This window comes from Chaetodon auriga, chromosome 21, assembly GCF_051107435.1.
Source record: "Chaetodon auriga isolate fChaAug3 chromosome 21, fChaAug3.hap1, whole genome shotgun sequence".
Lineage (NCBI taxonomy): Eukaryota > Metazoa > Chordata > Actinopteri > Chaetodontiformes > Chaetodontidae > Chaetodon > Chaetodon auriga.
Window position 1 is genome coordinate 13,763,502 of NC_135094.1, and position 23,316 is coordinate 13,786,817.

Consider the following 23,316-nt stretch of genomic DNA (forward strand, 5'->3'; position numbering starts at 1 on the left):
TTGAATACCACATACATTGCCTACTTATATATGCATCATCTTCCATGTGAAATAATAGGCTCTAAAGGATCATTCAATAGGCTCTAAAGGATCATTCAAGCCCTTTAAACAGCCTACCTGTCATGTGCATATGCAGTAAAGCTCTTTTTTTCATAATTTTGGGATTTGGCACAATTACAAGTACTGTTCTTGTTTGCTGCTGTAGCTCACATGCGACTAGGTATCTGGATGGATGTAAGAGGAATAAATAGCGAGAGAAGTGGAATCGGATGGACCTCAGAGACGCTTTCTGACCCAACACTGAAATAACATGTTTGTACACTTGCAGCACTTGCAGCAGAGAAGGTCAGGCAGGACTGAGAGACACACAGGCACAACAACACAGAAGCGCGCGCATAAATACACGAGCACAAGAGGCTCAGCAACAACGCAGGTCATCTGCAGCGATCTCGGAGCTGTGCGGCCAGGGTTCTCGCAGCAGGGGATCTGCGGGGCCAGTCAGTCCTCCACAACAGTGCTGCGCTGCCAAAAGCCTTCGTTTAGTGTCACAGCTCTGAATTTAGCAGAGTCAAACAGGCAGGAGAGGAGGGAAGGAGAGAGTGAGGAGGAGAACCAAAGAGAGAACAAACAGAGTGAAAGGAACAGAGAGCAAGCAGATTGGTTATCGTCTGGTGGTGAGCTCGTGGTGATAACAGACACCTAAAGGATCAGTTAAGGCTGATTTCATTGTGATATTCTCTGGCTCCCGCGTCAATTGTGATTCTTATCTTTTTTTTGGAACATACAAAAACATTATTAAAAATTACAAGTGATATATGAACAGTGACAAGTGTATAAGCTCACCCATGACCCAATTAATGTATTAAGTGTATATTATTTGGCTGAAGGGAGATCAAAATCACACATAAATGTGTACATTGCTTATTGAAAATGAATAAGAATAATCAGATACTGCTCAGTAGCAAACAGACTGGATGTGTAAAAAAATGACTTTTTCGGAAGAAGCCCTCCAACAAAAAAGAGCAGAAAAGAATGAGGTGTCTGTGTCTCACTTGCCCGGGCTGATCTTGGCTCCTGCAAGACAAGAGTGACTGTGCTGTGCTGGAAAGATAAAAAATGGGAAGATCAGGAGACAAAATTTGGCTGCGGCTCCTGCAAAGGAGGCGAGAAGGCAGGAGAGGGGAAGGGGTGATGACACTGAGAGCAGAGCAAGTGACAACAGAAGTCATTCGAGGAGTAACACTGCACACACAAGCAGTGTATGCACCTTAATTTGATATTAGTGATCCACTATGGTGTATTTGTCAATGTTCAGACAAATACAGTGTCATACAATAAAATCAGTTAATGTCTTCTGGGGACACCTTCATGTGCACAGATGGACACATGCCGACACGCCTTGTCTCCACCCTGGCTAACCACCCACCCAACCACTAACCATCAAGAGCAACACCACTTCCACCTCTGTGCTGGGAAATCATTAGTAAGAGATAATAACCTGGAGTGTGTCAAGTCACGGGAGGCCTGTGTAACCTAATATCACTAGCAACACACACACACACACACACACACACACCCTCAGTGAAGGCTGCAGTCAGTCCGACGCAGGCAGGTCTGGGTCACCCCCTCCCCTGTCTCTGCAGAGACGAAGGGGACAGATGTGATTGGCTGTGACAGATCCTTGACGAATAATTGCTCTAATCACTGGACGGCCCGCGACTGAACCCCCGTCCCCATCCTCGTTTTCCCCACTCCCCCGTTCGTTTGCTAGTCAGCGTGGTAACAACACCGGGGTGTGGGCGGACCGAGCGGCACAGGGATGGCTCCTCTGAGCTGTCCTGCGATTATCAAGGCTTCCGCCGTTGACACATTTATGCAAACGTCTACAATAAACGTGATCTCTTGGGGTGTGCTCACACATTTTTCACCCGCCGCCTTCCCCTGTCACTCTCTTTTCTTCCCGGCCCATCTTCTTTTTCCCGCTACATCTTTCCTCCTCATCTCTGTCAGTCCACATGTCAATTCTTGCTTTACTTCCTCTATGGTGATCTCTGGTGTCTCTGGCCAGTGGAGGCTTCTCTAGATTCCACAAAGCACATCACGCAACCACTGAGTTAGCCTCCATCAACGGCTCTATAGTATGTTGAGATACAGAACATTTACATTTTCCACTGGAGCAGCAACATGAGGTTTCTGACTCTCTCCTCCAGCCTGTTAAGAGATTAGAATGGATATGGAAACAGGAAGACAGAGAGAAAGAGGCATGCTCTGTAGTAAGTGTGCCAGCAGAGAAGCAGGCCAAGAGAGGGGAGCAAGAGATGCAGCAACTGTGAGGGTGGGGTGATGGTGACGATGAAAGGGGGGCATCTAGATATCTAACCACCCCCCAATCCATGAACAGCCACCCCAATGCCTACTCACGCCCACCCAGACCCACCCACCCTGGAATAAGAGACCATCAATTAGGGCCAGTGGGTTTGTGACCGTCCCTCAGCCTCCCCACCGCTCCACTGAGCTGCTGCTCAACCGGTGCAGAGGAGCTGGACGAGGAGAAGGAGGAGGAGATGAGCTATAGGTAGGCCTCTTGCTGTCATCTCTACTCATAGGTAGTGCTGCATTCATGGCCCTTAATTATATGTGGGTTGTCAGCACTGGTAGAAAACCCCGGCCAGTGAGTGAGAGAGGGAGAGCCTGAGCCGTGGTAGAGTATAGTTAGTGAGATTGGCGAGCGTGGACGAGACAGAGATGACAGGCAGGCTACCCGTTCTCCAACAGCGACGAGTCCTCCATCCTATCCCTGCCCCCCCCTTAACTCCGGTGCCATTGTCCACGGCTCGACTGGGCCAGTTGACTGGGAAGGTGAGGTAGAGGCTCCCTGCTCCATCTCATTGGGTAATGATGGGGCTGTCCGTCTCGGTCAGTTACTGCTCCCCTGCAAACCAGAAGAGCCTCAGAAAAAGAAATCGATATAATGCATCCCCGTTTCGTTTTTTTCTCCGATGATTTGTGTGTACTTAGTCACGGCCACTGCACACATAGTCTGGTTGTCTTCAGACAGGTCGTGTGGGGTAATATGTTGGATTTTCCCGGTCTGTGACCGAGTTATTGCTTCTAAAACACATAGAGATTATCATTATTATTTTTTGTTACGCTCTGCCTCATTACATATACTACAACCCTGGATAATATGTGACTTACACAGTGCACATGCACAGCTGTCACTTCCAAATAAGGAATACTTAACCTGATGCTAACATGGAGGTCAATCCAGTGAACTAGCAATAGCCAAGTAGTTTGGAAAAATAAGAGCCTGAATTACCAATTGCCATCTTAACAATAATCCTATCTTTACCCAAGCAGGAAAAAATAGGCTTAAAACTGTGCTTACTTTCCTATTTTTACACTGCTGACTTGTTTGATTAAAATGCTCAATTTAAGAAAACACTGGAAGTGAAAGGTTGAGTATTCAAAGAGGTGCCTTCTGTACAATTCCCGGTGTACAGTCGACAGTATTACCTTAAGACTATGTGTAATAAAAAAGAGCTTGCACTGTATTTGACTTTCATTTCATGAGTGACAAGACTAATAAACAGGACATTCTGGTTAAGTGCTTCCAGGAAGTGAATTTATATGTGGGGTGATACACATCTCAGCCACTCGCCTGTCTATAAGTGGATAATGCAGATAGGAAATTAACAGAGGCACACAGCCTAAATGCATATGTGTTTGTGTTTTTAAGCTGTGTTTCTCTGTCTGGACCCCTCAGGGCTCCACCAAAATAGTCACCAAGTTAAGTCCCCAAAGCTGGTGCACCATGCTGAATATACTGTATCTCACACTCTGTCTTGTCTGAGGTCAACTACGATCCAACGCACTGTATGTGGTAGTTGTGTTGGTTAGGAAACACATTATTTTTGAACAGTTATTTCTGTTGTGGTTTGTTCACAGACAGTATCGCTATAAATATCTATAAAGCACCCCCCACCCCCCCCACCCCCCCATTTTGCTGTCTTTTATGCTAAGCTAAGCTAGGCAACAATGGCAGTTTATTTTGAAGATGGCAAGTATGTCTGCTCAACAGTAGGCAAGAGTTTTGAAGAGAAACAAGGCAGTCCAGATGGCCAAACCAAGGCAATACTTGTTAACTCTGTCAGAACAATAATGTCGCGTGCAAAACTAAGTTGAGCTTAAGTTCAAGAAAAAGTTAAAAAACCATGAGCACACACAACATCAGTGTTTGGATCTGGTTCAGCAAACAGTTTGCCATGTTTTGCCTCAGGTATGTTCGGTAAACACCACAAGATCCTATTGAGAGTGACGAGTGGAGTGATTCCACCTCAGAATAAATCTCGGTGCTCGGCCCCCGAGCACAAACAAAAGGCCCTCATCATGGCCTTCAGGGGCTTGGTCCCAAAACAAGGGGGAGAGCACCTGGGACCGCACTCTGTACCCTGACAGCTTACACCCACAATGCTAACCAGGGTCAACACTAACTCACATGTGGGGGAACTGTTTCCAGAGAAGGCCACTTGTTTGTCAAAGTGGTTGTTTATCATCATTTTCTAACAAGTGAGGCTGGTTGGACTGCAGGACGTAGCCATTAGACTTCATCCATCAGGAGTCATTTAAACCCAGCGGTCAGACCAGAAAACCAAGTGCTGTCAGACGCAAATTAACATTCAATAAAACTGTAAAATATTAGAAAATATCTGAAATTATAGAAAAGACATGTTGAGGGATAAGCAAATACAAAAAACCTGGAAAGTGTACTCTTCATAGCTCATGAAATGAAAACTTAATATCAATGCAGCATGTATGGTTTTAAATCCTCTTTCTAAATGAGGAATAAATTAAGTCTCTATTTATAATCAATCAATCAATCATGGTACACCTGTCTGTGCATCCATTTTGGGTCAGTGGTTCAGAATACAGTAGCTGACACTGACCCTGATAGAGTCAAATGAAAGTTGTTAGTGCCGGGTCATTACACTGCTAAACTGGGGTGTCACACAGAGGGCAACAGGGGAGATGACATGGGTGGACGTCTCTGCATATTCACTGTACGGCCATATTTATTCTCTATCTATCTATCCTTAACTGTCCATGTCAACACCAGCATGTTTTCAATCTAGATTTAAGCGTACAGAAATGTTCAAGTCGAGTAAGAAAGGAGAACTTTGGTACCTAAAAGTCAACAAAGTCATAGCCTGCTAACTTCACCTTTTCGCAAAGTCAGTGATATAACAGCATTTCACTGTTGGCCATTATATAACACATAACTCCCTCTCCGTGAGAAAAGCCTTGGAGTCTTATTAAAAATAAAATCCCTAAAAACAGAGCAGCAACTTTCGAAGAAGAAGATTCCCGTCATTCTCCTCTCATTGTGTCTCACCCTTTTTCTGCTCCCTTTATTGCTGTTGTTAGTCTCCTTCATTTGGTAGCTGTCCCTGTAAAGCCCTCAGCATGTTGGCGTTTCAAAGGCATCCCAGAGTAAATCAAGACCGCTCAAGATTAACAGTGGCAAATTATTCATGAACCCAAGATCTCCTGGCCGGGAATAGCACAGAGTGGCCTGGGCGACATGTCACAAAGCATCGGGGTTAAAGAAAATGCGCGCACACACCAAACACACACAAACACATCTCACTGCTTCTGCTGCTGCCACCAACACAGCTACCACTTAAATTAAATGTCTTGGTTATTCAGTGTGTGCACACATTTCATTCCTAACAGCCAGAGGGAAGGCAGGAAGGAGTGACACCAGAGGTCAACAACGCTGAATGCGGTTACACTCACATTTTTACAAGCATTACATCTGCTCACTGATAACCACTCTGTTTATGTAATCAATAAACCAACACAATTTCGAATGGTGAGGGATTTCAACAACACGATTACCGCCTGCCTGACTGCCTGACTTGAGCGGATGTGGGAACAGCAGCCCCAATAACGCAGTCAAGGCAGGGGGAGCTCGGAGGGAGTATCCGTTTAGCAGTGACCAGCTTCGGCCTGCGCTGATTCCCCCGTAATAGGCTTTGGGCCCGGCTCCCACCGGAGAGTTTGGTTGACAATCTGACAAAGTTATCTCAAGATAAATGGGTTACGGGTCGGAGGCGGCAGGAGGGGAGAGAGAGAGCGACTTGACTTCTCTGTCAGTGATGTTTTGATGGAGGATGTGTATAGCCGCGGGCGCCGGCGCTAGCAGGTCCCCCCAGGTAGATGGGAAGATTGTCTTTGGCTGTATCTGCAAACAGAGCACTGCTGTGTGTGTGTGTGTGTGTGTGTGTGTGTGTCTGTTTCTCTGTCTATTGGGAAATCTGATAGCTTTATTAAGAGGTATATTTGCAAAGACAGAACACAGCGCATGTGAAGCGCCACCAGCAAGCCGAGAGAAACCTGAGGCAAAGGTCACAAGTTCAACATTTTAGATAGACAATTTTTCGATGGACAACGTTGATAGGCCTAAACAAGCGGACGCTCCGTATCAGCTTATATCATGAGCCATTTAAGTAATAACTGAGCCTGTCTCTCACTCTCACTTACACACACAGAAACACGCACATGCAAGCACAAAAGTTCTCTCTTCACCCCCACACGCACACACACACACACACACACACCGTGCAGGAGAGTACCTATCACCAAGCCAGGCCTCTCTTTACCCTTTAATTCCCCAGATAAACAGACTTTTCTCTGATCCTGTCAGCCTGCGTTATCTGCAACGCTGGTCAGCCAGTCCGCAACTGTGGAGCAAATTAGGCCCCTAAATGTCAAAATTGCTACACTTTATTAAGTTAATTAGATGCTGAATGTACAGGGAGGCCAGGACAGGACGACAAACACAGACAGACAGAATGACAAACACAGAGGAGCGCTCACAGCCACTGCAGAGTATACAACACAATGGACACAAGCCAAACATGTAGAATTATATATAGTAAATATAGTATAGTTTACATCCATTTGTTGACTTGTACTGTGCATACAAACGGTCCAACATGTCCTCATACCTGAAAGACTGGTTGATTGCTGATGACTCACAAAACAACAAATACAGTAGGACCATTGGAGACTAATTGTAATATTTGTACCGCACCTTTGTCATCATGTGGTTAAAGTTTTGGTTTAGGTTTAGAACTACATGGTTAACTAAAAGATCATTATTTGGGTTTAAAATGTTACTGTTATGTATATTTGGTAAGTTTAAAAAAGTCAGCGTTGAGTCACAGTTTCATACAGGACACAAACAGCTGTCTCTGACATGGAAGTCCTGTGTTTTTTTGGCCCATCCATCCACTTTTTTCTGGTGAGGACAGGCTGAAGCAGTCACACACAGTGTTGCAGACACACTATTTATGCAATGAAGCAGACACTCACAGGCACTTACACTATAACCCTGTGTAATATAGCTTATTACCATAATGCATTCCGCTGAAATTAAATGCTAGTGCCTGTGCACCTGCAAGTCTGTCATTACTGCAACTAGCAATACACAGAACACCACACAGGCATTTGCAGTATGTCATCAATGCATGTACCACTCAATCAGAAAGGTTAAGATGATGAAATTCTAAAGTCTGTTCAATTTAAATTTCTTCATCATCATCACCATGAAACTTTCTTTCTAATTTCTATTTTTACCGCCTTTAGCCTAAAATGTTGTTGTTGGAGCACAGTTGTTTCAATTAGTAGAGGAACTTAGGATGAAATTAGGTCTACTTAAAGATGAAAATCCACAACATTTTGTGTTTTCTGACAGTAACTTCACCTGCTCATTGTTTGTGGTCTTACAGATATCACTGTGGTATGTCTAAAAGTAATAGTAATAATTGCTATTTTCCCCCTTATATACAGCGTATATCTTTTTCTCTGACCTCATTAAAATCCAATGTGTAGAAAAGTACTACGTGGAAACCTTCCTTTTGCCACAAACTGGGCTGCATTCCTCATAAAAGTTACAACACAGAGAAATGACCATAAAGCGCTGTTATTACACCAAATATGGAAATATTGTGGCTCATATGGGCTGTGCACCAATAAACATGTTCTCATTTTGTTTTCCAAAAAGTAATTTACAGACAAGGAAACGTCGAGTATGTTATCTTACTCACATTAGTGATGTTTGTGATCAAATAGATTTATTAAAGATTTAGGATTTTGGAGGAGTAGTGCTTGATAAAAAGTACAATCACAGATATAGAGTAAATTGTGTTTAATATTGTTTTACAGCTGAACCAATGAGTAAAATCATATTTAGAAGTAAGTCAAAGTGTCAAAGTGATAGAACAATGTTAAGTATGTTTTATTGAGCTGTTAAAGGGTTACAGAGCGTGAAGGGTTCACAGAGTTAAAGTGTACATATACTGTTCAAGCCAAAATCTTTATTTTCTCTATTCTCAAAACTCGTCTGCTTTATTCTATTCTGACCCACAGATTTTAGTTACAAACCTGTTCAACACCCTTAAATCTGTATTTTCTGAACCTCCCCACCATCCCAACACATGAAAGCAGACCGCTGATCAATGCTTTGCAGACTGTACTAATCGATTAGGAGTGAACAGAGAGAGACGAGTCTAATGGCTGGTCCTGACTGAACAGGCCTTCTCATATGAGAGCAATTGTTCATTACAGGGCTATTTCATGGTGTTCGTCGCTTTGCAAGCTTCTGTCTTTCATTCAGCAGCGCGTTGGATGGAGGAATGGCCTCGGGATATATTGTCTGCTCAGAGCTTGAATGTTGTCATGCTAGTTCCCAGTGATTTGCCTCGTGCGATTCAAGACTTTGAAAAATGGGAAATGTGTTTTGCAGACTTGGGAGAGGAGGGCTGAATGTGATATCAGTGTTACCCAGTGCAGGATGTTAAGAAAAGTCTGTGGGAGAATGGAGTTATGTTTCAGTTCAGTCAGAATCTTAAAGTAATGTTTTAGTACTTATGGTGGCTTTAATGTTTTATTACAATCAGCGTTACATCCAGGTTTTAGAATGCTTTTTAATGTTTCTCAGCACTCAGGCCGAACAATATTCCACATACAGCACAGACTTTATATGGTTCACATGCAGTGCAGTATGTGCTTTGTTATGGAATACGCATGTTCCACAGCCATGTTCCCGGGAAGCCAAAAGCAATAAGTCACTGACAGATTCTTGACTGTTGCTCTGAGTTGAATTATTTACCCTACATTCCGACAATATGTAAAGTATCCAAACCATCTCAATCGAAATCTGCCTGCAACACAGCTCAGTGATTCTCTCCATACTAAACGGAGACCTCTGGGCATGACAGCAGCCATACATTATTTCTACCACACACACACACACACACACACACACACACACACACGGCTCATACATCTACACACCACACATAGCTCCACATATAACCTCTGATGCATTATTTCTCTTGCCTTCAGTGCGAGAGTCACAGGTGAGTCCTGGGCGCTTTCATCATAGTCTGGCTGTCCGGCTGGCTGGCTGCAGTCTCATCTGTCCCTGGGTTGAAATTGCCAATAAAGAGGGTCTCATATAGATCAACCCCGACGGGGGCTGGTGACCTGTCATGCAGACCATGATTCCTAGCTCTCAGAGAGGGGAAGAGGGACAAATAACCCCCTGAATCTCCCTATATCTATCTCGCCACCCTCCCCCAACTCTCCGTCTTCTTCCTCAGTCACACACACACACACACACACACACACACACACACACACACACACACACATGTCCCTTCTACCCCTCTCCAGTAGGCCATAAAGTGCCACACGAAGGGGATATAGTGGACACAGTCATAGGAGAGACAAGTGCCGGCCTGAGCTTTCACTTTCCCGCTCCAGAGGTAGTGAATCAAACTAATGGGTTAAAGACATGAAGACGGATGAGCGGGAGGATTAGGACCTGGGTGGAGGTTTCCCAAATGTGTTCTCATACGCCTGTGATTCTTACACATTTCAAACTTTGCACTCAAAAGATGGAGTTTCATTTTAACCTTTTGAAAACTGCCGAAAAAAAAAAAAGGAAGAGAGAATCATTAATGTGCCCCAGAGCACAGAATTGAAGGAGGCCACTGCAAGGTGCTGAACGGCACACTTGAACCTGTTCCTCATCTGGTATTGTGGAAGATGATGCTACAAAGCGACACCTTTTGGATGGCCATGATATAAGGTCATGTGAGGAACATGCATATTTTCATGTCCACACACAGAATTAAGTCCTTAAGATAATAGAATAAAGTAATTTTAATGTCGAATTCTAATAAAAATGTTCTTAATAGACAGTAAAAGTGCTCCAGTGTCTTGGTTTCATTATTTTTCGAGATGCGGTTACAGTGGTTTCAATACTTCTATAAGTTCCACATGATCCCATCTCTTTTTAATAGTCACCTTCTTATTTCAGATTGAAAAAAAGTTGATTTTTACAAGGCAGAGTCCTCTGCATCTGGACTGTGAATAGAGCTGGGCGTTGTGATTTTTGAAAGACCCACAGTGCTCCCTGCTGGTGAAGCACAAAACAGCAAAACGACTCTGAAGCTGCACACAGAAGCCACAGCTCACAACCAGCCCTTAGCATGTGTATGTGCCTGCGTGCATGCTTAAACCTCACGTGAGCTGCGTGAGCTCAAACCTCCAACAACATGGGAGTCTCCCTCATCAACCTCCCGGCCACAGCAAGAGCTCCGGCGTAACAATTTCCTCCAAGATTTGGTCTGAATCATGGACGAGAGACACAGAGCGAGAGTGAGACAGAGAGAGAGAGGGAGATGGAGAGAAACCTGCATGGCCAGTGGGCAACTTCAATAAAAGACAATCTGACTTTTCAGAAGCTATAATAATCAAGATCCTCCCACCGAGGTTGTTTGTCTGAGGGGGACACGGATGGCTACGGGTAAGGAGGAGGAAATTCAGAGCGGTAATTAATAGTCCTAAGTGACTGCTGCTGGATGGGAGGCAGGGACAGGGTTTGTTGTTACTGTGAGCTGGTACTGTGTCCCCCAGCATGTCCCTCAGCCTTGTGGGTTGGCATGTAAGCAGAGGAGGAGGAAATGGAGAAAGTGCCTTTATTACTTGTTCGTTTGTCTCCGGGGCCTCTCCTGATCAGCCAGAGACTCCAACCACCCTCCTCCTGCACACAGACACACACACACACACACACACACTTATGAGCATGCCTTCCAATGCTAATCTCGTGTCACAAATGTTAAGGGAAAGACATGAAATGCCACAAAAATGTCATCACTCCACTCCTGTCACTGGCTCATCCAACCCTTCCATCCCCCTTGTAAACATATTCGAACATACACTCATTTGCATGTGTGCGCATGTTTGTGTGTGATGCAGTGGGGGACCAGCTTGTTGTTTTTAGCCTTTGGGTGCCTGTTTCTGCATGGAGCAGCAGGGTGGTTCATATAATCCCATCACTGTTGTCGTCATGAAGGCCCAAAGGCCCCGCCTGGAGGTGCGACATTTCTGGCATCCTCTGACTCTCCTCCACTACAAGAGCCAGCAGCTCCGGAGCCAAAAGACACACTGTGCGGACTACCACTAGTCATATACTACACTGGCTGAAAGTGACTTACTGTATAGGAGATCTTGCTTGGAAATGAATGAGAAACATGTCACGGAGATAAGGTTTAGCTGCATTAAGGAACATTAAAACTGGAGCTGAAACAAGTAAAAGGTTAGTTGATTGAAAGGAAATTTATAGGGAACTATTGAATAAGAACTATTGAGTAAGTTTTTTCTGCTAAAAATGGCAAATGCACATTGGTGTAAGGATTGTCTCTGTTTCGTGTGAGAGTAGACTAATATCTTCAGCTTTTGGACTGTTGCTGAGACAAAAGAAGACATTTAAGATGCCACCTTGGCCTTCTGGGAGGACATTTATACACCAAACAATGAATTGATGATGAAAATAAGCTAAAAAGTATCAGTCATCCAGGTCACAGTTAACCAAAGAGGGGTGAATCTAGATTCTAGATACAGCTCTTACAAAAAATAACTGTGATTTTGTTATTTAAAGCCCACTCACTGTCCTATCCAATCTATTATCCATTTACCAAAATCTATTTTAATCTCAGTTTCCTCAAAAAGTTGACCATGCATCAAGCTCTTTGGACAGGATCAAACCAAAAATGAGACCTGACAGTGGCGGAAGGTGCAGGCAGCACTCTGACCCCCCCCCCCCCATACATCAGTCTTCATCTCACAACTCGCAGCCTTCTCCCAAAGTGTCACCCAGCCGCCTGGCGCCCGTCCCCATGTTCACTCCACGCCGGGGATCCGACCTAGCACCAATATGCAATTTCACCAATCCGTGCTGACAGCGTTCATGTCGACCACTCACAACCAATCCCTTTCCTCTCCTTCTGCGAGCATCTGTGTGGTTAAAATACAGTATTCAGTCAGAGAGCTTTCACAGGTCATGAAAGGTAACAGAGGAGACAGGCGGGGCTGAGGCCTTGCATCCCAGGCCAGACAAATCAGCGTAACAGCATATTGTAAGCTACAGACTAGGCAGAGGGGGATATATCTACCAGGACTGAGGCTGTGTTTATGGCTATGCCTGCCTCGGAAAGCCCCACGGCACTATTGGTGACCCCCACTGTAGATTTCCTTACTAATGTGACCCGGGATTGTGTATCACAATCTGCATGAGAAAACTCCCACAGGCTACAGTTAGTCCTGGGCACTGGGGATCGTTGTCCTCAGCGCGCCTGAGTACAGACAGGATGTGGCAGCTTGGAGGCATTTAGTTAAAGGAGACGCACTTTAACGCTGCAGGCATGCATTTATGGAAGCCCTACTAGGGTAAAAGTGTATGACGTGCTGGAGCCTATAAACAAACAGCAAAAATGGAAGGTTAGATGAAAAAAAAAAAAAAAAAAATACAGAGAATTAGCCTTACCTTGTTCCATGGCATCTAATCATTTGTGATAGTCTGTGTACTCATTCTTATAATTAATTTGTTTTCTGGGACAGTTTTTTCTCAACAAATTGGGTTTAAAAATATCATCTGTTCTTTTCTATTAAGTGTACACAAACAGAGGGAAAGATGTGGATACATGTACGTGCAAGGCAATAAACATCAGTGAAAGCAGTTCACATGAAGCACAGCTGCATATGAGAACCAAGTGGTACTCAGCATTAATCTGCTGTGCAGGAGTATGAGCCTGATGTTCATAATTGACTTGCTATGATAAGTGGCATGACAGCACTGAGATGCTCTGTGTAATGCAGAGGCACCGTAGTACTACTGAGTACACAGGGTAACTCGACAATGAGAATCACTATCTTTTAGAGAATTAGGATAAAAATAGAGAGACTCTTTGTGTTTTCTGTGGCCGTCTTGTAATTTCAGGCTGGACAGAACAGTGTAGCCTTGTGTACTTAGGCCTAAAGACTTTCAGTCGAATTCCATGATAAGGAATATGAACACTGTATTCATTTCCCATCTTCACATCATCAAGTGAAAACTAATGACTTGCAAAAGCTCAAATGAAATGGAAGATATTTTGATGTCACAGTCAGAAAAGTGCAGGTGTAAATCAATGAAGACTCGCTGTCACACTGTCATGGCTCACTGGGACACTGGAACAGAACAGATCTCTTGTTAATGTAATTAGTAATTTCTGTGCTTTTCCTACTACAGCAAATCAAACTGTCTGCTGTGAAAAAAGACTTCTTTTATTATGAGGGAATGAAAATGATTTCCCCCAATTAAGCGGTTGACGACTCCACCCTGAAGCAGATTTCAAATCTGTTTTCACTCTCAATTTGCCACATTCAAATTGGCTACTGGCTGCCTTGTTTATTGCACTGAACATTCTGCTCCTGTACACAAATCCAGAATCCAAAGTAACTTAAGCACATTTACTCAATTCTTTAAGTACAGAATTGTGCTTGCATGTTTCTACTCACTGGACTTTAGACTTTTACTGCACTACGTTTATTTGACAGTTTTAGTTCTGAGCGGATTGATATTCTAAAAAAAAAAAAAGAACATATAATGAGCATATTAGGAGGGAGCAGTTCCTCATGCACAATGAGTATTTTCCTAATAATTGTGTAATATTATTTAAGTCAAATTTTGGCTTTCACTTGCAAAGTTTAAATTGTGGTATTCCTACATTTACTTATCTGAATACATTTTCTACTGTGGCATGAATCTGCAAGTAAGTACAGTACAAAGTACTCACAGTGGGCTCAGTTCGGACTCCCTCCCCTCTGTCTCCCTTACTCTGCATCTCTTGTATATTTTATTGCAGTCTGAATAAGGTCAATAAAAATCCAAAATATGAATTTGATTTGTATTTCTACAGACATCACCTCGAGCCTTGTCATCCAGGTGTGCTGTTACAAAGTGAGACCGCTGGGGATGGGAAAAAAAGCTTGTAGTGTGACACCTCAGCCCAGCTGTCACTGTCTATGGTGTCACACGAGCTTGGACTGTATATATTTAATAAGCCCGCTTTTGACTGACAGATGACATTTCATTATGGAGAAATCGTAGAGACACGGTGCAAATCCAAACAGACACGACACACACAATGTCAGAGGCAGATAGACAGACAGGACGGGGAAACTTTGCTGCAGGACTTCAGACTGAAACTCCAGACCTTCCACTGTCATTCTGATTCCGTTTAAACACAAATCCTCTTGGAGAAGTTCTGCAAAAACAGGCATGGTTCTGCAAACTGGCCAGATTGCATAAAACTCATTTTTTATCAGTTCATGTGATGCTTCTGGTGGGGGATTACAGAGTTTAGACCACCCAAGGAATGCTGGGATACTCATATGCAATAACAGCATACTGCCCTGATAGAGTGCGATGTGTGTTTGTGTGTGCATTTAGTTAAGCCAAATTAAATAAGTAACTGGGGTTTATTTTGGTATGTGGTCAAAGATACTCAGGAATCACACCCGTCTGATAGATCAAATCAGATTTAGGGATTTGTGTTTACTTCTTGCAATAGTCATACGCATTTTATGGTGATCTGTGATTATCATTTATCTGGCATCCATCACAACCTTTGAAATTAAACCTTTGTAATACTGTAGCTGGCATGTTTGAGAATGATTTCCAGTGTGGCCTTGAAATATCAAGAGACTTCCTGGCTAGATAAAGGTGATAAATAAATAAACAGATAAGAACAAGATAAATTGCACTATCTATTAGTTTATTAGATTTTTGTTTTAAATTAAATCTAAAGAAAAATCTTCATTTCTGCTTTCTCCTATATAAAAACGGGTACTAATACGAACACTTTTCTATCCTGACGTAAAACTCGTCCTTAGTTCTATTTTTATAACTGATATTACAAAAACGGGGGGATAATAAATTTAGAAAATTAATAAAAAAAATAAAATAAAATAAAAAATCATTTGTAAGTGTGAAAAGTAAGAACATAGTAATTAATTACTAATACTTAATTTTAATTTTATTTTATTTTATGATGGAACGGATGACAGCTCATTCACTGATGCAATATAATGAAAGAATCGCATGCTGTGTTGTTATTGGGTTATACTACTGTCAGTCAAACTGTAGTGGGCGGGAGTTGAGATTTTCACCCAATCAGATCACACGCAAATTGCACAGCCCCTGCGACTGTCAGAAACATGGCGTTACGGGAGCTATCATCGCTGGAGAAATTTTTAGGATTGAAAAAGCCGAACAAGTACAGCACACAGGGGGACAAGAAGGTGACATGACCGTACATGTTTGTGGCGTGCACTGTTGGCTCCAAATCGCTATTTAATTTTATAGGAAGCACGTAAGCTGTTGTAATTAGCACACAGTAGCTAGCTAGATAATGCTAACATGCTAGCCATGTGTTTTGAAAACATAGGCTTTGAGCCATATCTACCTTGTGGTATCAGTCGCTCGTCAGTGGTCTTTCTCATCGTTTAGGCTGATACTCAGAGCAAATCCAGGCAGCAGCATTTGATGCCAGCTGTCTTATTTCCACAACTCAGCACAATGGAAATAGCTCCATGCTTTGCGCATGCCCGTTCATACAAGTAAAGTGAGGGGCGGAGTGGGCTGTCACTACTATATGAATTGCACCTGAAGTACTGATGACTGAAAAAGGGAGAGAGAAGTGCGTTATTTTAAGTTGAAACGATCTGATCTTTAGGGAAAAGGTTGAAAACAACTATTCTTATATCCCCCATATTGGGCATTATACTCATCCTCATTAATTGATCAAGTTAAATATTGATATGGCTGTGCATATGAGACACTCCCGCAGAGCAAACTGTTTTATTTGAGTGTGGTAGGTTTAAAGGATGAGGTTTAAAGCCAATTTTTTCTGAACTTGAATCAAAGATGAAATTCACACTTTTTTCTCTCCCTCTGTCTCACCTCTCCATGCACTGCAGGTACCTGTGCTACAGAATAATAATGGTCCTCCACTGGTGGGGCTGGTGACCATTGCCTGTCACTTGGTACAAGAGGCCAAGCGCCCAGACCTGCTGGGTGACTCTGCAGAGAGCAGGGCTGTGGTGCAGCAGTGGCTGGAGCACAGAGTCACCAAGCTGGACGGCTGCACGAAGGAAGACATCAAGACCATCCTGAAGGTAGAAATGCGGATATCTTTGAAATCTTGTTCTTCCAAATTGCTGTTGTATTGTGTCTGCAGACTGAAGAGCATCTGTGCTTAAAGGTTGTCCCAGATTTTGATGCAGTTGTTTCCAAGTTTCCTCTGAATTAAGCATTGCTTCCAGTTTTTTTCTTTCTGTTTTCATTCCCTACCTTTGAGAGGCGCCACAGCATCTCAGTTTTTCCTCACATTCCTTTTCTCTGCCCACCAGCTAGGCCACTCTGTGTGTGTGTATGTGTTTGTCTTGTTAAGGCACAAGCGACAGGAATACAGACTGATGTATGGCCCTTCAGTGACATGGCCCCACAAGACAGAGAAAAATGCTTTAATGTGCTGACGCCAGTCAGCGTGAAATGGATCACCAGCCACTGGTCTTCTGGATGCTGGGCGCCTCTTGGCACTCTCATGTCAGCATGAAGTGTTTGTCTGCGTGTGTGTCTGTGTGTGCGCACTTCTCAGCGTGACACACTGTTGTGGCATGGCTGAGGAGTCATGCTGTGTGGCAGCATGTTATCTGGACAGGCCTCTTAAATATTTTAATGGTGCCACTTACAGAAGGGAAGTCGCCCTGAGCAGCTCGGCTCTGGTCCCCGGTGGCCCCCTGTCCTGTCCTGCTGCTTTATCTCTGTCTTTAACACTCTTCTTTCAAGCACACCAGTCATCTCCCATTAAATTATCCAGTGAGAAAAAACTGTCAACTGCAGGAGTTCTTAAACTTTCTCACCCTGGGATGCAAAAGAGAAATTCATAGTTTTTCATCTGAGACTTGTTTCTGAAGTGAACATCTTGTGATGATGGCCAATTTGGCCCTGAACCCAAAGTTAGCCGAATGTAGAAAATTAAACTGGAGACTTCCTGCTGCCACAGAAGTTGATTATTATCATTGGTTTTATGAAGCAAAGCTGCCGCCAGTTACATTTAGGTCAGTTCCCATTTTGTCTTTAATCAACAGAGACATCTTTAACTCCATGTAATGCATTACAGGCTTTATGATTTCTCAGTTATGACATTTGTTTTAATAGAAAGCACCATTCACAGGGAAGGCAGAAAACATGCTTCATAGATTGTTTGAGTTTTTCCTCACACTTTGAAACGTGGAGTGACAAATTCTGGAGAAAGATTGTTGAGTCTCATTCCGAGGTCGTTACATATCGAGCCGCCAACCCAAAGTGTCCGTATTTGACGATCTGGAATTGAGACTGAACTATCTTTCTCCAGAATCAGTGACACCACCTTTCATGGTGTTGGGACGTTACATTTTGAGAGTTCATCAACGGTAATGGTTGCCTGACGGTTGTGTTGGGACAGTCTGTTTGCTGTGAGGTCACTGTGTCTGCATCAAATATGTAGAAAGGAGTGTTCCTGACAACTGTTAACAGTAGTTATCAGTACATCGAGTAGAAAAGGGCACATAGATATTCAATGAACTGCAATATTAATATATCTTATGTGTTATTCTTGGTTATTAGTTCCAGTCTAATATAAACATGAACAGCAGTGCTTTATCATGACCTACCCCAAAGGCAAAAAACAGAATTTCTCAAAGTGTTTGGCCCAAACTGATGCTGTACACCAGTACTCTGTCTAAATTCTGCTACCAACTTTGCTAGCATTGAATTTTCTAATGACAGCAGGCACAGTAGAGGCGGGGGCAGGTAGAGAAGAACCCAGGTTTGGAGATCCATGTGTTGAGTGGGGGGGCAGGAGAGCTGCCTCTCCTCTGATGCTCGACTGGGCTTCAGCTCCATGGCTGTAGGCTAAGAAAAGCAAGAATCTGATTGTGGATGGGGAGGAAGTCTGCAGTCTTCATGCCTTGTTTGGCATCACTCACTCTTGCCGCACAATAACTCCATTTGCCCCCAAGATGCTCTGTGTGCGTGGAGTGTTCCCTTCGCACAATGTACAAGTGCTAAAGATGGTCCCTTCCCCTGGGACCAGCACTTCCATGCACGACTTTGCACACACAGACATAGAAATACACATCACGATGCCCAAGTTTAGGACAGCTTCATTAGATTTGCAGCGAGAGTTGCAGTCATTTGGTAGTGGAGTAAACAAATAGCCTGTTCTGTACAGCATCTGTGCTAAGTCGCCAGTCATGGAGAGAGATGCTATACCCCCTCAGGTTACATATTATTCCTATCCACATAGCACAGCACAGACACACACGCAAGCTAGGATCCAGACTCGCGTACCTCACGCACCCACAGATATATAGGTTAACGAACCTGCTGTTGTGCTCTTTTAGTGTCCATCAAGAGGGTGAAAATTTGTTAAAAAAATAAATAAATAAATAATTGAATTGTATTCATTTTACTTTCTCTTTTGTTTCAGTTTGTTTTTCAGCATAGCCCAAAAGAGTCAGTGTTTACAAGAAGGCCACAACATTCGTTAATGAAACACAGAACATTGGTGATTCATATCAATATTGTTTTCTCCCCTAATGTATAATGTGTTAATCTGTCATGTGAAGACAAGTGTGTTCACATAGATATTCATGCCATAATGCAGACATGAATGGCCTCATTTGCATAGCATCTCATGTTGTGAAAATGATTTTTGCAGGACCTCAACGTCTACCTGCAAGACAAGGTCTACCTGGCCGGCAACCAGTTCACCATAGCTGATACTTTCATGTACTACGGAATCCATCCGCTCATCGTAAGTCACCTTTTCTGTCACTTTAGGTGTCATGATTCCGATTTCCTTGAGCTTATTATCGCTTGAAGTGTAATGTGACGCTAAAATATCAAGTTTTAGTGGGGGTTTTTTAGAGTTTTAAGTGATGCAGTTCAGTGAAAAGAAATGTTGAAATATTTAATGATTGGATTGAAGTTAATGTTGGTTAAGAGGGAAAGTTAGGTAACAATGACTGAAACTAAAACATAAAGACTTTTGAGGAGAATTTTTAGATTTTCCTGACTTTTCCAAAGATGTGTGCGATCGCATGTTCAGAGGTCAATGTGATTGATCTGTCGCGCCTCAGTGCCATTCTCACCAGCCTTTACCAAGGACTCACTCGTCCGTCCATTCCTTCATCCGTCCTTTCCCTCCCTATCAGTGCTCACTTCAGTCAAACCACAACTTTAATAAGCAATTTGTCACAGTGCATAACACACAATTAGACCAGTCATATGGCCAAAGGGCACCAAGAAAAAGTTGGCAATAAACACACGGGTTATAAACATATTCTCACTTCTGTTCAAAGGAATAAAGTGATGTGGCATAAAGTGAAGTCTTTAGCCTCAGACCAGGGACAAGTAAGTTTGTTATGCCTCGCAGGATTCCAAAAAAGTGAGTTCAGAAGTGGGAAAGACGGAATGAGATGGAGGGAGGGAGAGATCACATGTTGAGAGATGTCAGTGGTTGTGGCGGAGATGGAAGGTTGCCCCCCGCCACCAGGCAGAGGAGCGTCACTTTGGTTTGCAATCAGGGTGGTTTTTAACCTCGGGGACAAGGGGTCAGCCAGCCCAACCCTTAACCACAGCCTGTCCTGATGTTCAATTCATGGAAAACAACATTACACAAACATTAAACCTGACTGATGCTCGAATGGTTTTAGGCTGGATTGTAGTGTGTGTGGGGAATTTCCACATTCCAGTTAATTAGATACTGGAGAGCTCACGCCCAATACGATTTCCTACAAGGATGTCCGGATGCATTCTGGTATTGGGATTTGCCACCTGTGCAGCGGCAGGCAGATATGTGTTTGACTCCAACTTGTCAAACTTGTCTCAAAGGAAAAAATGATAAAGTGATGACGTTTTACATGCAACAGGGGACAGGACCTTGTTTGGTTACGTTACAAATTAAAGCTGCTATCAAAAAATTCTGTCTTTCACAGCCACCAGCATAGACTGCATAAAACACCCTTACCTTTGTCAACCCCACCTCCTCTTCTCTTCCCCAGGTGGACTTGGCCATCCAGGAGAAGGAGCAGTACATGAACGTGACGCGATGGTTCGACCATATCCAGCACTACCCCGGCATCCGACACCACCTCCCTCCTGTAGCTGTGCTGAGGAACAGAATTTACACCGGCAGACACCACTGAGACCTCACCCCACCCATCCCAGCCTCGCTCATCACAAGCTCGTCTGTCTTTTGAACCTGACCTGGGCAAATTATTCCCCAGAGTATCCAAGAGTGCATCATCATCACAATTTGAATATGAGTCCACATAATCACTTCTGTCCAAGAGCTCCTTTTTTCCTGTTTTTAGAATCATGATTCCTGCCTTTATGTTCTTCCTGAACTCCACCTGTATTAAGAAGAAAACACAAAATGTTTAACCAGGAAAATTAGTCGGTACTTAAACTCCATCAAGGGGTTGCTTGCTAATAAAAGTTCAGTTTAGTTCATGTTCTTTAAAGAAAAAACATTGTTTTTGATAACTGTAATGCCCAGTACCACTGGCTGTTGACTACAAGAAGGGTTGGGAGTGGAAGAAAGAATCTGTCATTCAGTCCTGCTAACACTAAGAGGTCTTGTGTCTTAACCCTTATTCCATAACTTGGGAGCACCGGTGTGAGACAGTTATGTCGGTCTTTTATGTGTTTTGGTTGGAAATGTTTGTGGGACTTTGGGAGGTCTGCTTTTGTCTGGTTGTCTTCAAAGGGAATGCAGTACGGGTTTCAATGAGGTGAAGTGCTGCTAGTTTGTTTAAAAGGTGTTTCTATTTATAAATGGTTGTTAAGTGGTTATTCTTTGTTTAATCTGAGCCTTAAACATGCAATGACAAGTATTATAAGATGTTGAGTTTAAGAGAGATGTTACTTAACTGGCAGTACATCGTGTCCTTAGGAAAAGCAGCTTCCTTCATGCGATATCAATGCATTTTCAGCAAGAGTTTGTCCAAATAAATGTGTGGTGGTTCACAATCATAACCCCATAATGACCACAGTCACTGCTGAGTCCACATTGTTTTGCCATCTATCTGCCCTGATGAAGCTGGTTGGCCTCTCTCAGCTCACATCCCTATCAGAACTGTGCTGTTTCTTTTTTTTAAACATGCAACTTTCAGCCATTTCACTGGACAGTTTAGTTTCTGTGTGTGTGTGTGTGTGTGTTCCTGATTACATCCCCGCTCTCTGTCCCACTTCCTCACCACCAGTCGTGTGGGCAGCAGTGAGCAGTTGAGCGTCAGCCCCAGAGTCAGAGATCAGAGTGAGGCTCCAATCAGTCCCACTACCACCACTGTTGATGCTGCAGGCCAGAGAGAGGGCAACGGGCTCACCAGCTGCCACACAGATCCAGCCAGCCAAGGCCAGAACCCAGGCCCCTGGGCGACAGTCAGCCACTGTGTGTCATTTCAACCCTCACGCTCCCACGGGGCTACTGGAGAGAGAGGGACGCAGCGAGGGAGGGGAGGGAGGCCACGGAGAGAGAAAAAGAGCACCCAGAGGCCGAGGGATCTTTTTGTGACATGTGAACAATGATCCGTGTGTCTGAAAGCCTTACTGCTGCTGGCTGGATGTTTGCTATTAGCACCATCAGGTCACGTCGCGGCGGTGGCGGCAGAACCTGCAAATTAACACTATGAAGGTAATAAAACAGTAGGAAAAGGAGGAAGGATGAGATAAATATCTCTATCTCAGCAACTCTTATTTGTAAAATTCCAGTTTTCATTTTTCTTGCTGGTGTATCAAACCATTTGTACACAGCATAAAAATGCTCTTTTAGCACTGGGTGTTTTTGTATTTGCATCAATGCTTCAGTTATTCGTTACCGTCTTCTTCTGTTGAAACGCTCCCATTTGAGCCACATGTTGAACATCCTCCATCCTTGCAGGCTGCTGCCTACAACCTCAGCTTTTCTGTCATCACATGTAACCATGACGTTCGCCCTGTGCCAATAAATCAAAGAGATACACAGCTCATGACCAATGACTTCTCTGTGGATTTTTAAGTATGTGCTTCTGGTATTCTCCAAGAATCTGTTTTGCGCAAAATCAGCCAGAAGACAGAGCTGTTGTTCAGCGCGGCTTCGTAAGATGCCTCGCTGTGTCTTTGTGGCAAGTGTTTTGAAGAATATGTGAAAGATAAAAACAGCTCGCAGTCATTTGAACCGGCCTTGTGACTGGTGTGGGCAGTTTATGATGTGGCATACTATTAAAGAAGCCCTTGTCCTCCTGGTTTTGTCAGCGTTTGGTTGGACTGCTGTTTCAAATGTGCAGTGTCAGACATTTGTGCTCATTTCTGAAGTGTAAATTATGACGCTTTGCCCACAGAAGCCGCTGGACAAATTGTTCTGAATTGACTGTTTGCAATGATGCCATGGTTACAGACCAAGCAAGGTTAAAAATACTGTTATTTTTATGGATGCCATATAACACCTTCTTGTTTTGTAAAACACTTAACTAAACAGGAAAGATGCACTTCTTAATGTGCCAGTGAAAATGTTAAAAATTACAGCAGGTAAAGCAAGAATGCCACAAACCATGGAGCATTAGTGTGTTAGATGAGCCGTGCAAAGTCATTTGTCACTCAACAAATCATCATTTTAAGTACAACTTAACACAATAAAATTCACGTGCTTTAAATAACTTTTTGCATCACTTCATTCTCTTTGTTGGCATTTCTTCTGAATGCTGAATTTGACATTATTTTCATTAAATCAGGAATACTTTGCCACTGCTAATTATTGACTTTATTTTCCAGCAATGATTCATGACTCACCAGCACTCTGTGTGTATTTTTAGAGGACTTAAACCAAAAACGTG

General features: G+C 43.3%; 1 protein-coding gene across 1 annotated transcript; it reads left to right on the plus strand.

Annotated features, from left to right (window-relative positions):
* Nucleotides 1-15,589: 15,589 nt before the first annotated feature.
* eef1e1 (eukaryotic translation elongation factor 1 epsilon 1) lies at nt 15,590-21,481 on the plus strand. Its single transcript, XM_076721398.1, has 4 exons — nt 15,590-15,696; nt 16,375-16,572; nt 19,161-19,256; nt 20,506-21,481. Exons 1-4 carry the CDS (start codon nt 15,613-15,615, stop codon nt 20,647-20,649), a joined length of 522 nt encoding a protein of 173 aa, XP_076577513.1. The 5' UTR covers nt 15,590-15,612; the 3' UTR covers nt 20,650-21,481.
* Nucleotides 21,482-23,316: the final 1,835 nt, after the last annotated feature.